This window comes from Vombatus ursinus, unplaced genomic scaffold, assembly GCF_900497805.2.
Source record: "Vombatus ursinus unplaced genomic scaffold, bare-nosed wombat genome assembly UNPS02000582.1, whole genome shotgun sequence".
Lineage (NCBI taxonomy): Eukaryota > Metazoa > Chordata > Mammalia > Diprotodontia > Vombatidae > Vombatus > Vombatus ursinus.
Genome location: NW_020940360.1, coordinates 33,911,012 through 33,926,561, shown reverse-complemented (window position 1 = coordinate 33,926,561; position 15,550 = coordinate 33,911,012). Strand labels below are relative to the sequence as shown.

The following is a 15,550-nucleotide window of genomic DNA, read 5'->3' as shown; positions in this document are numbered from 1 at the left end:
TCACAGTGAAGAAAGAAACCAAGAAAAACAAAATACAGGAAAAATTCATTAGGACTTTTAATCTGAATCTTAGCTTCCTAAAAGCAGAATATGGTTATTAAGTGAGGGGCATCACATGAAAGCAGAGGCTTTTTCTGAGTTAAATACAGTCCACAGTCTAAACATGTCACCTGTAATATGTTATGGCTGATCCATGCAATGAAATCACAGTTTTATTTTTTAAGAAAGTATGAGAGAGGGGGCAGCTAGGTGGCACAGTGGATAGAGCACTGGCCCTGAAGTCAGGAGGACCCGAGTTCATATCCGGCCTCAGACCAAATACTTGACACTTACTAGCTGTGTGACCCTGGGCAAGTCACTTAACCCCAATTGCCTAAAAACAAAAAAAAAAATTTAAAAAAATTTTTTTAAGTATGAGAGAGACTAAAGACAACAACCATGTAGAGATGAAGGAGATATTCACTTCTCCATCAGATATGTAGAAGATAAATAATGAACATAGCACAGAATGGAACAGGATAAGATCATGCTGGATCACATTCTGCAAAGAACAGTCTTTCAACAATCCCAAGTTGCTCTCTACCACTGAAACCCATCTTTTAAACATTAACATTATCCAAGGGATGCTATTTGGATTTGAATCCTAGAATACCACTATCTCATGAGCAATGGAAAGATGCTTGGTGAGCTCAAGTGCACTTCAGGCTACTACAAGTGATTTATGTGCAAGAAGTAATATGGAGGACACACATGAGGACAAGGAAATGTCTGTGTTTCCAGAGCGAGGGACAAAAGGAAGGCAACCAAATGCCACTCTGGTACCTATGAGATAAACAGTAAAAGAACCAGAGGGAGGCTTCTGGCATTTTGGGTAGATGCTCTATGGGGAATTTACAAAACAAAACAAAAAAACACAGATAAGAATCACCCACAATCAACTATAAAAGACGTAAGAAGAAAGACACTATCGACATCCAGAGAAAGAACTGATAAACAGATGTATAGAATAATACACTATTTGTGTTTCATGGTGGCCATCTCTAGGGCAAATGTCAGGGGGAGGGTGGAGAAAGAAAAAAAAAGACATTTACATGACAAACTCTGTTGTATATTTAAAAGGAATAGCAAGTTGTACATAATAGATTTGCAGTTTCATGTGCAATCATCTTTTTCGTTACACTATTTTATGGAAATAAAATAAATTTTTGAAAAATTACTCGCAATGAGAATGGATGGACTCCAGTCATGTTATGGAGATCATGGAGCCAAAATTTTCAAGTAAGAAGTAGGCAAAAAAAATTAAATATGCTAAAACATTTCATTTAAACAATAATTTTTAAAATGCAGATATTTTACTTACACTCCATTTAATACATTAATAGACTGTGTCTTCACTCCATAGCCAGTATCCTTTAAATTTGCAACAATTCCTAATACATCAATATTCGAACCTTTGGTTCCAAAGTTTCTTTCACTATACATTATCATGTGAGCATTTGAAAAATCCTGTTAAAAAATGAAAAACCACAAGGTTAAAAGATTTATATTCATAATTTAATAAGAGTATTCAAGTATTGACCATCAGTTTTTCTTCACACTTACACCTAATATAGGCCTTAAAGACTTCAGTTCTCCATCATAGCCACCCCAATCTTGCCATTCCTTGTATTCACCTTCTTCAAGCAAATATTGATGTCCTGTAAATCCTGGTTTCTCAAAAGCAACCCAACTACAAGAGAAAAACCAATAAGTAGTCAAAATTTTAGAGAGTTTTTTCAAATTTTTATTCCGTTTTCAATAACATAAAAATAATTTTAATTTTTTCCCAAATTTTTATTCATTTTCAACAACTAATAAAGATTGCAAGACAAAGACGGATTCATGAGTTGCAGCTACGGGTCTTTCTGCTCTAAAATGAAAGAAGATTTAATAACAGCATAATAAATAACAAGGAAACATGTGTCAAGATTTCCTTGAGGGAGCTGTAAGCCAGTGAGATGGATGCATTTAACAAGAAGAACTAAGTGAAAAGAGCTTTATATCAAGTCAAGAAGGAAAAACAATTTTATATAATGGAGTTCTTGAAAAGATCAATAAAAACAAGCCATTTGAGATCATATTTATAAACAATGGAAGGTTCAATTATATAATTCAACATTGAATAGGGAAAACAATCTGTAAAAATCCAAATCTAAAAAAAAAATAAAATCTTCCTTCACTATGTCCATTCATAATTTAGTTGGAGTATGGTACTGATTAAGCCAAGAAGATAAACTTGATTTTGTAATAGAGCAGTGATTGTTGCTTTGATTATTCCAGGGATGGGAAACCTGTGGTCTTAAGGCCACATGGCCTTCTAGGTCCTTAAGTGTGGCCTTTTTAAATTTCAAATTTTAAATCTTGGATTCAGTCAAAAGGCCACACTAAAGGACCTAAAAGGCCACTGGTGTCCCCACCCCTGGCTTATTCCAACCCCTATTCCCACTCTGACAGCCCAATAGCCATCTCTCAGATGTGTGCTGCTGGCAGTGGATGACCATTATGCTGCTCTGTCTCTAGCACCACTTTTGCACACAAAGGACAACACATGTATTAATTTATTAGGGAAAAAAATGATACTAATGATTTCTTTCCACTTACATGCCTCCTAGAACTTTTATAGACCCTACTGATTTCAATAGCAAATTATCTTCACCAGCTTCTTCCGTTTCATCTCCTTCTATGATGAAATCACTCATATCTGTTTCTAGTTCCATACATTTTCCTTCAAAAAAAGGCTTTTCATAAATAATAACCTATAGTAGAAATGAAACATGCCATCAATTTGTAAGAACACATATGGCCAAACAGCTCAGTATTAAAACAACCAGTTTAAAAGTGTTTATAACTATCACAACCAAATTAATGCCTTTTGTCATACTTGATTAAGTTTATGAAATTAACTCAAGTTTAGAAATTATTTTTACATGTAATTGGGGAAAAAATAAAGTATTATATAAAAAAAATTAACTCAAATATGGTATTTTGTGAGAGGCAGTTGTGACATAGGAGATAAAGAGCCAGCCCCAGAGACAGGATGTTCACCTTTGACACTTCTGTCTATGTAACCTTCAGCAAGTCTCTTAAAGGTAACTAGGTGATACAGTAGATAGTAAAACATCAGGCCTGGAGTCAGGAAGACCCAAGTTCAAATCTTGTCTCAGACACTTATTAGCTGCATGACTCTGGGTAAGTCACTTAATCTCTTCCCGCCTCAGTTTCCTGAACTACAAAAACGGGGATAATAATTGCACCTATATCACAGGGTTGTTGTTAGCATCAAATGAGATTATAGTGTAAAGTACACAGTGCCTAGCATATAGTAAGCGCTATATAAATGTTAGCTATTATTATTGACCTGGGCTCAAGTCTGACTTTTGTGACCAACCTCAAGAAAAGTCACTTAATCTCTCAGTGTCCCCAGGTAACTCTTTCTTTAAAAACGTATTACAGATGAGTGGCCAATCTGCATCAGGATAAGTGGTTTTCATTCCAGGAATTCCCCATGTTGATAACATCACAGGCCCAGATCTATTCCTGCCCCCCACTCCCCCAAAAAAGAGGCAATGGAATACATTTTTTTTTACCTTTGGATCTGCAGGGAATTCAACTTTGCGACCACCCTGAAAAAAAAAAAAGACAAAGATCCACCATTTTTTTGGGAGGAGTGTGGCAAAATGTAAAGATCAATGGACTTAAGAATCAAAAAAACTTGGGCTTGAGTCCTGACCTTGACAAGAGCTATGTAGTTTTGAGAATTGTCCCCAAGTTCATATGAACCAGGGTAATCAATCCCCTCCCCCACCCCCAGCAAAATGTACCTTAAACCAACCACCGTATGAGATTAGATCCTTTTACAATGGTTGAATAGATGACAGAAATATTGCTAGACAAACACTCATAAAAGGACAGCTAAAACATTCTGGAGAATAATCCAGCAAGTAAAACATTAAAAGCGGTATCAGATAGGACAAAGAACAGCAGTCTGGAAGTCAAGGAGACTGAGGATCTGACCTTGGCTCAATCTATAAATTGAGGCAGCTAAACAAGGTAATCTCTACAGTTTACTCCAGCTACAGTGTTGTAGGATTCCACGAAAAAGGTTAACCAAGTACTAAATTTCAATCAAATAGAAAGCCTATGGTATTCTTAAAAGTACAGGGTGTTCCAACAACCTTAGTTCAGTTTTAAGCTTCTAAAGTTTAAAACTAAGACCTTTGGGACACACTTGTACATCTCTGATGGCCCTTTAACAAAAAAAAAAAAAAAGAGTACAGCCAGCTGGTGTCCAAATGCAAAATACAAGGTATGATTATTAAGCAACATGACTGGATTTTAAAAACATGCTCATATACTCAACCAGACACTGTCTCTTTCAAAGAAGTCCCCTTGGGAGGCAGCTATAAGTTTATTCCAATAATGCAGCAGTTGCTCTTAAATATTTTTTAGAACTCCCCCTTTGAAACTGCATTCAGAACTGGAAGCATCCACTGTCTTGCAAATAACCACAATGCCTTTGAGAATGGACTTGGAAAGAGCCAAATGTCATTGGGAGCCAAGTTGGATGAATAATACGATTGACTCAGGCTGTGTCATAACATTTTTGGTTAAAAGTGAGTAATAGAAAGTAACAGGGTAGGTTTGGGGCTGAATTGTCTTTGAAAGCAATTCCAAAAGATTAGTTTCAAAAAGATTTTAAGTAATTTGTTACATCATTGGAATATGTATATAGCCATCCAAGGTGACCACTTTGGAGGTCAATGCTTATTTGCATACATGAATTCTGTCCAGTATGTCTCTTTATAAAAACCCTTTCTGCTATTTTATAGTCACATCATGTTAATAATATCAGATCTATCAAAGGAATCCTATCCCATGGGATACTATCAGTTTACCATTTTCAGGGGCCTCATTGATCCAATGTACGCTTCTTCTGTGTCCCAGAAGGATAAATCAGGATATTCACCAGGCTCAAGGACAAAAGGAATACCCTGAAAACCAGGTTCTTCATAAACCAGCCATCTAAATAAGCACCCCAAAAAATGACAGAAATTAAAATCCATAGTTATTTGAATATGCAGTCTCCCTGGAAAAACACGGCTTAGTTAAGACAGCTGCCCATCAATAAGTAGAAAGAAAGACAAACAATGTAGGAAGTTCAGATTTTACTACTATTATTATTTAAATCAGACCTGTGATTTCACTAGCATAGGCAGCTTTTGCTGAAGAACTTCCTCTATCAATGCAGATTAACACCTACTCTAAAAATACTCAGATTGGAGGCATGGTCACACATCTCAGTGTGAGGATTCTCTGACTCCTATTTTGATTGTCAGATGCCTTTTGTTCTTAGCTTCTGCGTTCTAGCTATGTTTTGAAAAAGCTGAGGTTGCCATGGAAATGGGGCATTACAGGACTTCCATTATCATTGAGATCAAGGCTTATTAACTTTTTTGTGTGTGTCATAGACTGGTTAGGCAGTCAAGTGAAACCTGTGGAACTCTTCTCAAAATTCTACTGGTTTTTTTTTTTAATGCACAAAACAAAATGCACAGGATTGCAAAGGAAATCAATTATACCAAAATACTGTTTTAAAAACTTTAAGATCTCAAACCTCCTCTTAAGAGCCCTTGATTAATAATTGTGTGCGCACGTGCGCGTGCGTGCACTTTGTAATATCTACTTAGAGTTAGGAGGATCCACTGTGGGCTCACCCAACTTTCCTGATAACTTCTAAAAAAAAAATGCAAGGTTTTATGGCAATCATTTAGATAACTGAGTTCAACAGGCGATGAATGATCAATTCACCTGATAAACCTTCTCTGACTTTTTTTCCTGGCAGGTTGCACTAACAGGAAATTATCTTAAAATAAATACTTTCGGCCATAAAACAGTTTGTGTCCTCCCCCTTTCTAGGCTTCCTTTCCACTGCCATGACCCAAGGGTGCTTTCTTTTTTTCCTGGTTGCTTTTGTCAACAAACAATTTGGTGACTCAGTAACTTCTTTTTAATTCAGGGACTTGCAATCAGAATCCCAATAAAGCATTATCAGTAAAAAAAGGAAAGGAAGAGAGGGGGTGGGGGGGAGTAGGGGTGGAGGAGGGGGAAGAAATGTTGGAAGCTATGGGAAGAAAGGGGGTGGGGAGGGGGGAGGGAAGAGGGAGAAAAAGTGGAAAATCTAAAGACATCCCACTTGGAAATACTGTTTCTCTAATCCCCTGTCTGCACGACTATTTTAACAAAATCATTTTTAAAAGTACATACCCAAACCACAAGAAAACATAATCCAAGGGTGGGGTCTCTTGAAGTTCCCTTAAGTGTTGTTAACATAGCTCTGTCTCAGGACAGACAAGATTTGAGATTGTAACCCCAACCTACATTATCTTGTTATTAGCACAAAAGCCATACTTTTAGTGCCCCCCAAATTGCTGTTGAACTATAAGAGGTCTTAATGAAATAGAAGCACCCCACCATCACTGCTAGAATGACATATTTGGTTTAGTATAACTGGTTCTAACAAATTCATCAGAAATGATACGGCAAATTTCTCTGACAGCACAACCTACAAATGAATGACTCTCAGATTTCTACCCGTAGAAAGTTCTCTTCTTCCTACCTCAAATTCCAAGGGCAACAGTTCATATTTTTAATTTCTGGTGAGGTTTATGGTTTCCATGCAAAAGCTAAGAACTAATAACAGTTAGTGTGAGGTAGTGGATACAGAGTGGAACTGGAGAAGGAACTGCCCCTGGGCAGGCCCCAACCTCTCCATGCCCCAGGCTCTCCTAGAAATTGCAAAGCAGCCACTCATTTGTACATCTGCACTCATAGAGGGAGTATCTCACTGAAAGCTCCCCACTGGGGAACAACAAACAAACCAGAGGAAGGGGAGCAAAAATTATTAGGAACTATTACCCAAAATTAATCTGGTATCTGAAAAGACTTATTTTTTTTTTCAAAGTGCCTTCTCAGTACATTTGAACTTTCTCACTAAAGCTTGCTGGATGCTAATGCAAAAAGACATTTTTAGACAGAAGTCCAACCATGGGTGGAATTTGGAATCTGAAAACTGATGTTTTAAGCATGATTCACTTTTCTTGAATTCTGTTCTGACACGATTTGCTAATTACAACCCAAGCATGGGAAAAACAAGTATCTTACGGTATTGTTTTAATTAGTCTCATGATGCACTGTTTTTGGGTATGGTTATGAGAGGCAGTGTTGTATGGTGGAGAGAAGAATGTCCTAGGAATCAGGAAGAAGGTCTGAGTTCAAGGCTTGCCCCTGATAAACACAGCATGTGTGACCCTGGGCAAATCACTTTCACATCTCAGTGTTCCAGGCAACTCCCTAGGACTATAAATTACAGGCAAATGCCAACCTGCATTGGTTTTCTTACCTGGGAGTTCTCTATACCAAAGAAATCATAGGTTCATTCCCCATCTCTGTCCCAGAAGATTTGTTTTTGACTATCTCATAGTATAAAATATATCTATAAATTAATAAGTTTTAAAATAGAGGCAGTAGCAACAATAATATGTCAGAGCTTCAATACCCAAATGAGTTTTGCCAATTTAGGAGTCTATTCACTTATTCCAAATGGCGATTCCATGCGAGTAAAGACAAATGGCCAAGGATCAGTTATTGAGCTGAACAGGAAGTACAATTTCATTATTTTATAGTTATGGTTCCTTTTTAATTTTAAATGCAAATAGGACTTCCTAGCTTGGCCAGGTTATCTTATTCACCAGTTTTATCTCCAAACGACCTTTGGCTGTTTTCAAAAATATTAAACCCACCCATAGATAATAAAGATTTGCTTCCAATGAGATTATTCAAGAAAATATGTCCTAGGCCCAGGAGGCAATTCCAAAAGAAGAATGCTTCCAAAAAGATGTGGAACAATGGTGATTCCAAAGGCCACAAAACCCTACTGGGATGCAAAGGATGTTAAATCCCTACTGGTATACATGCTAAAAATCAATTCAATCATAACTCATGCCTCACATAAGTCAGTGCAGAGGCAACAGAATGACATAACATCATATTAAAATTTTCTTTAAAATAAGTTTTATAAGAAGTTTTGACAAGATAAAATAATTAAAATTTATATGGATTATCTCTCATCTTACTGGACAGTTTTATAGGAGCAATATAGAGAGCACAGTAGAATTGACATGGGATTCAAGCCAGCTGGCCTTCCTACTCTATTGATCTATACTTGCACGAGTGACTCCACCTCTCTGGGCCTCAGTTTCCTTAACTGTAAAATATAGGGGTTGGACTAGATATATTTTAAAGTTCCCTTCTAATTGTTATAGCCAATGGTCCTGTACATAAAAAGGGATCTTTTTGATAGCATGCTGCCACCTCAGGTGAAGAATGTAAGCTAGGTTGATAAGACACAGACTTAGCATAAAAGTAAAAAAAAAAAACAAACTAGATTCAATTGTGAATGAAATGGAAATTAAGTTAGGTAAGTTGTAACGTCCCCCAGCCAACCCAGCTAGACTATTAATAACTTTATTTTATTAAAAGACTGGTCTGGGGCAATCAAACCTTGGAAAAATTATCTCTCAATGGTAGCTAACATAATATCTCCAACAACAAATGGGACTTCTCATCAGGCAAGGCCACTCAAAAATCAAAAACCAAAATGAGCAGGTCTACTAAACTGTCAATAATTTAAAGGCATCTAGATTTTCCTTAAATATTTGCCAGAGTCAGAGAGGATTTGGTACAATCAGGGCATGTACTTATGAAAGGGAATGTGGCATTGTGGATAAATCAAAGACCTAAACTCAAATTGTGTATAAATCAGAGACCTAAATTCAAATCCTGCCCCTGACTCAGATTGGCTATGTGACTCTGGATAAGACACTTCACCTCTCAGTGCTCAAAGCAACTCCCTCAGACTTTTGCAGAGCAAAATGACAGCTTGCATTGGTAAAGGGAGTTCCATTAGCTAGGGAATGAATGAATGAATGAATGAATGAATGAATGACAAGGATGAGAATGATTAGTCCCAACTGTATTTATCTAAGTCAGTAAGAGCAGAAAAACTTAAACTGGTCAAAGTGCTGACTAAGGTTCTCTCAGTTTTTCAAAACAGATACAACGAACAGTTAGAAAGAAGTAGAAATTGCCTTAGAGCAATATTAAGCAGCTATGTGTGTCAGAGGAAACTCTATGTCAAGAACAAAGATTTGGAGAGTGTGGTCCTCATATGCTGGTGACACCAGCCTCTGCTCTATGCATACTTTGGGGGTCAAGAGGGAAACAGAACTAAGCAAGAGGCACAGCAGCATGTCAGGGTACTTTGGGGAGCCTCAGTTTAGCTTATAATGTCAAACAGAATGTTCTATACCACATCAACCCTAGTTGGTGCGTTATCCTTCTTTTAAGGATTGAAATGATAGTACTATACCTACCTCCTCCATAAAGCCTTTTCTGATCCACCCAGGTGAAAGAGATCTCTCTCTTTTTTGATCTCCTAGCACTGTTACTCCTATTTACTTAAATTATTATTGGTACTGTATTTATCTGTGTGGATATCTTATCACACCCGCTACAACTATTGCTGCTTCTGCTATTACTACAATAGATGGCATTTATAAAGCACCTACTATGTGTCAGGCACTGTGATAAGTGCTTTACAAATATTATCTCATTTGATTCTCACAACAACCCTGGGAGGTAGATGCTATTATTATCCCCAGTTTACAGTTGAGGAAACTGAGGCAGACAACAGTTAAATGACTTGCCCAAGGTAACACAGGATACCACCTAGATGTCTCATATAAAGTTAATTACTGATGAGGTTATAAACTCCTTAAAAGTAAGGGTCATGTTTTATTTGCTCTTCATAAAGAAAATTCAGTTTTTGTTACAGTGAATCACATTTTGTGGGGGGCGGGGGGAGGTTCCAGACCTGTGATTTCATTGGTGTAGAGAATTCCTGGTGAGGAAAACTCCCTGTTTCAGTGTAAATCCCCAACTGCTTTGTACCTTACAATTTTAAAGGAAAGCTTGGGGAACTGAGGTCACCTGATGTTCAGGGTCACATAGCCAGTACATGTCAGAGGCAGAATTTGAACTCAGGTCTTCCTTAGTTTGAGTTACTATTGTTGTTGATGCTGAGTCATTTTCTAGTTGTGTCTGACTCTTCATGATCCCACTTGGGGTTTTCTTGGCAAAGATATTGGAGTGGCTTGCCATTTCCTTCTCCAGCTCTTTTTACAGATGAGGAAAATGAGGCAAACAGGGTAAAATGACTTGTCCAGGGTCACAAAGCTAGGAAGCATCTGTGGCCAGATTTGAGCTCAGGAAGATGAGTCTTCCTGATTCCAGGCCCAGCACTCTATCCACTGCTCCACCTAACTGCCCTTCATTCTGAGGCTAGCTCACTGACCACTATGCTTCTTGAACTTTACGTAGGAGACATGTAATAAATATCTGTTAATTGACTGAAATGTATGATATGAGGAACTTTTATTTATGGGATCAAAATGTTTCCTAACTCACATCCAGATGTAAAAGTGAACTCTACCTTCTCAAATTCCTCCCAGTACTTGGCCTAGTTCTCCTTTGCCCCTATCACATTCTGTCTCTTTCGGGTGAGGGGACAGTATGGAGGCGGGCCTGGGCCTTTGTTTTCAACTGTGTGAACTCTGTGTAGTCACATCACTAGAAACTAGTCTCTGATACTCGGATTTCAACCATTCTATTCTTTATGGAAAAGTCTGATGATAACTATTCCCATGACACAGAGATGATGTAATCAAAGTACAGAATGAAAGACACATTTTCTGATGGGGCAGATAACTGCATTTGTTTTGTTTGATTATTCATTCTTATTTGCTACAAGGATTTTGTCTGTCTTTATCAGGAGGTAGGATTTGGAGAAGAGGAAAGAAGGAAGTTCATAATAATGAAGTTAATAATAATGTTACCAAAAAAGAAGAAAAGAGAATTATTGAAGCATTTTTTAAATACAAACAGAAGAAGGTAGTTCAGAAGGAAAACATGTAAGCAAGCCGGTTTTGAAAATAACATTAAATTTTATATATTCATATGTAAATATATATACACACACATACATACATATTTTTTAAAGCAAGTATTTATGTAATAGAAATTTGTGATTTCACATATAATTCTCTTGTTCTATTCCACTAAGTATATAGAAATGTTCCTTTTTTGGTTTTAATTCAGCATAAAAAATAAAATGTAATTAAGTTTTTTTAATAAAAAAGGAAAGCACATAAGAAATGGAGTTTTTCTTTCCTCCAATATATTATATTAATAAAAGAAACTAATACATAAACTATGATATTTTATGAATACTATATGCCAAATTTCCAGAATTTCCTACCTTCTCAAATGACAACTTTGATCAATAATCATTTTAAAAATAAAGGGAACACAAATCAGAGCTATGAATTTTTGTTACAACTTCACCGGAGTTCCTTTCAAAACACAGACACAGACAGACACAGACACACACAGACACACACACAAAATCACTTTTAATCACCAATGCACTTAAAATTAAATACTTACGTGCCCCAATGCACTTTAATAGAACACGTTTTCTGCATCACGCCATACATCTGCATTTCTTCAGTGTCATCAAAGTAAGAATTTACAAGTCCCAACCCTTCTGGTTCAGTATACAAGTCAATTTGACTAATTCTGTAATCCTGAAAAAAATATATATTCTTATGTAATCATAATTATGATATCTACTTAATTGTACTACAAATTCATTTTTAAATGATAGCAACTAATTAAACTAAGGTTTAAAAACATACAGGGATTTCCAGCAAGCATTTGCTGCTTTCACTCTCCTTTTAAATGCTGTGTTCAAGCTGCAGTTAGTATCTGTGCATCAATGGGACCTGAGCAATTGTTTTACTTACATGTCAAACATACCACATACAGTTCAGGGAGGCAGGCCAGATTTTTCAGGGCTGTACTCTATTGGGATTATGGGAAGGGGAGCATAAAGAACCCACATTAAGGGGGCTTTCCTTTCACCAAGAAACCCATGTCTTTACTCTTTGGCAATCACATGCCCTTTGCCTACAAAGTACCCTTCAAGACACTCATAAAACATCTCTGTCAACAAGACTTGGAATTTTTATTTTTCCAAATTAAAGACAACACTAACTGCTTTGTTGAAAAATAAAGAAACTATTAGAACTGATACCGGTAAGATCAGACTTCCATTGATATACTGATGAGACATTAAAACTATAATAAATTCTAAGGTTAATTCTAAGGAAAGAGCAAGAAATTTTACTCAACAGATCAAGAAATTTCATTCAATCTCTAAAGTGGTCTCAAAAATTCAGATTTAAATTTACAGGAATCTTAAATCTGAATTAGCATTTTGATTTGTGGATCATTTATACTTGACATTCTTAGTACTAGACATAGGTAAAGTTCAAGCAGTTCATGAATAAAAAAGTCAACAAAATCCTGTTTTCATGGAACAGTTAAAGACAAAGTATTATTGCAAAAACAAATATTCTGGAGAATAAAAAAATAAATTGACCACTGGTAAGAATTTTAAGAATTAGGAATAAAAAGTCTATTCACTTAGAATAGAAATGGAAATGTTCCCTTCATTTTCCTTAAACAAAAAATTAGAATGTACAAATGTTTGATAAAAAAAAATTACATATAAGTTTCACAAGAATAATGCAAAGCAGGGACAGCTCGGTGCACAGTAGACAGAGCACCTGCCCTGGAGTCAGGAAGATTTGAGTTCAAATCCGGTTTCAGACACTTACTAGCTCTGTGACCTTGAGCAAATCACTTAATCCCAATTGCCTCCAAAAAAAAGAAAAAAGAATAATCCAAAATTTCATCACTCACGTTTATGCCATATAGCAGATAATATGAAGTGGTACACAGTATATTAGAATTGGAGGTGAAAAAGATACGGCTTTGAATTCAGGCCCTGACACTTACTAGTTGGGTAACCTTGGGCAAATCACTTAAACTCTCTGATCCTCAGTCTCCTTATCTATAAAATGGAGAGAATTCTGGTAATGCCTACTTCACAGGGTTGTTGAACACAAATTGCCATATAAACCTTAAAGGACTATGTAAATATGAGTTGCTGATGTTAACATGGAAATTTTCCTTAAAATTGGATTCTACTCTAACTTACCTTAATCACATGTCTAATTGAACCAATCACCAAGGGTTTAGCAGATTTGCTCTCCTCACTTTCTGCCAAAATATCTTCTACTCCCCAGGGATCACATAGCTCCAATTCTCCCTCTTCAAGAGGAACTGAGTTCCCTTCAAAATTTGGTTTCTCATACAAAATCCAGCTAAAGAAGAAAGACATAATACTCTGTTATCCTCAGGGAATGCATTATATTAGAAAATGGAAGACTGGCATTATAGCATACGTCGATAGCATCTTTTGAATCGTTAGAACAGTGTAATATTTACAATTGAGCAGGCAGTATAAATAGAGTGCACAGAAGGCTGGCCTTGGAGTCAGGAAGACCTGGGTTCATGTCCTGATTGTGTGACTCTGGAGAAGTCACTGAATCTCTGAGGGTCCTCAAAAACTCCCTAAGAGTATAAATAACAGAACATCGGCTGATCTGAATTGATAGAGGAAATTTCCTCTGAAAGAGTGAAGACGTAAAAGAACAAATACATTCCTATATATGACACCAAAATGTAGCTGAAGCTAAAACTTAATTTCTGGTGATTCAGAATGTGTTTCAGGAACTTGGGGTGCATTAGGACACCCTTAAAGGATGTTAGTTCCTCAAGAGCAAAGACTTTCATTTATTGTCTGTCCAGAACCTAAGACAGTTGCTGGCACACAGTGCTGCCTCATAAATGGTTTATTGACTAAGGTTATTGTGAGAACACTGTACAGTTACTAATTCACTGCAAATGGGGAAATGTGCCAGATAATACAGATAGGCAATTAACAGGGAGCCAAATAGTTAGCTTTTATGTGCTCTTTTTCTTCTTTTGTGTATATGCAAACATATATACTATGTGTTGGGCTCTGGTATTTCCACTTTTCAGAAACATTCTCGTTTAGTTTATAAACACTAAGAAAAATAAATCTGATTAATTTCTAGCTGAAACACTAAGTGACTGTTAAATGAAATGTTGGTGATGTTTTCTATACTAACACATGGAAACACATCAATAGTTAAAAAGGGAAAATGAAGTGTGTAAATTATGTTAAAAACAACAAAAACCTAATATAAAACATAGTTATTCCAAACTTGTAGTTACCTGTGTGATTAGACAAGTTTCTATTGTCTTAAATCAGGGACAAAGGAAAATGATGGTTTTCCTTAAGAGAGCTATGTTTAAACAATGAGGTTCCAATTCACATCCATCACACGGGCAAAATTGACAAAAAGGGAAAATGATAAATGCTGGAAGGAACGTGGGACAAACAGGTATATTAATGGACTGTTGGCAGAGATGTGATCAGATCTAACCCTTCTGGAAAGCAATTTAGAATCATGTCCAAAAGTTATTAAACTGTACAAACCCACTGATAGCCTTAATAGGTCTAAACTCCCCAAAAGATCAAATAAAAAAGGACACCCCCTCCCCAAAAAAAGGACTCATATGTACAACCCTTTTTGTAACAGCAAAGAATTGGAAACTATAAGGTTGCCCATCAATTGGGGAATGGTATTATGGTATAGGAATGCAATGGAATTGTGCTGTAAAAAATGCTGAAGGGGATGGTTTTGGAGGAACCTGGAAAGATTTGTATGAACTGATACAAAGTGAAATGAGCAGGACCAGGAGAACAATTTATACAGTAACAACATTATTGTAAAGACAATCAATTCTGAAAGCCTTTAGAACTCAGATCAATGAAATTATCAACCATAATCCCAAAGGCCTGATGAAACATTCTACCCACCTGCTGACAGTGAATTGACTCAGAGACATATTGAGAGGGGTTTTTTGGACGTGTCCAATCAGGGAATTTGTTTTGATTGACTATACGTATTTTTTCCAAAGGCTTTGTTTTCTGTTTTTCTTTCTTTCTGAATAAAGGGGAAGGGTAAGGGACAGGTGAGGTGGAAAGACGATAGATTTCCATTGACAAATACAAAAATTGCATTTAAAAAAGGGATTGCTATATTTATACTTCCTTGTGACAGAAAAGCCTTGGGGCAGAATGTTGTATATATTTTCAAAAGCAGTGACTCTATTGAGAGCTTCTGTTCTCTTTTTCTTTGTTACAAGGAAGCAGGGACAGTGGGTTAATCTTAAGGGGAGAAAAGGGAATATTTGTAAAAATGAATGAGTTAAAAACAAAAGGCATCAATTAAACTTATTTTTTTAAACGAAGCTCTATTTGCTATGTTGAAAAACACATTAATTTTTCTGAAGTATAACAGACATAGACACTACCTGCATATATTAAAGAGATACCAAATGAAATATTTTAGCCATTTCAAATGGAAAAAAGCAAATCAGAAAATAACTGAAGTCA

The 15,550-nt window shown here is 36.4% G+C and overlaps 1 protein-coding gene across 3 annotated transcripts in view; it reads right to left on the bottom strand.

The window, feature by feature from the left end:
- Positions 1 to 15,550, bottom strand: part of CRYBG1 (crystallin beta-gamma domain containing 1) — a 266,595-nt gene that overhangs the window by 43,848 nt on the left and 207,197 nt on the right. For all 3 annotated transcript variants that reach the window (XM_027855375.1, XM_027855383.1, XM_027855391.1), the window contains 7 exons: positions 13,220 to 13,385; positions 11,602 to 11,741; positions 4,935 to 5,061; positions 3,627 to 3,662; positions 2,641 to 2,795; positions 1,603 to 1,729; positions 1,361 to 1,506 (listed from right to left, as the gene is read on the bottom strand). In XM_027855375.1, the coding sequence (XP_027711176.1) occupies positions 1,361 to 1,506; positions 1,603 to 1,729; positions 2,641 to 2,795; positions 3,627 to 3,662; positions 4,935 to 5,061; positions 11,602 to 11,741; positions 13,220 to 13,385 (897 nt within the window). The remainder of the gene's footprint in view (positions 1 to 1,360; positions 1,507 to 1,602; positions 1,730 to 2,640; positions 2,796 to 3,626; positions 3,663 to 4,934; positions 5,062 to 11,601; positions 11,742 to 13,219; positions 13,386 to 15,550) is intronic.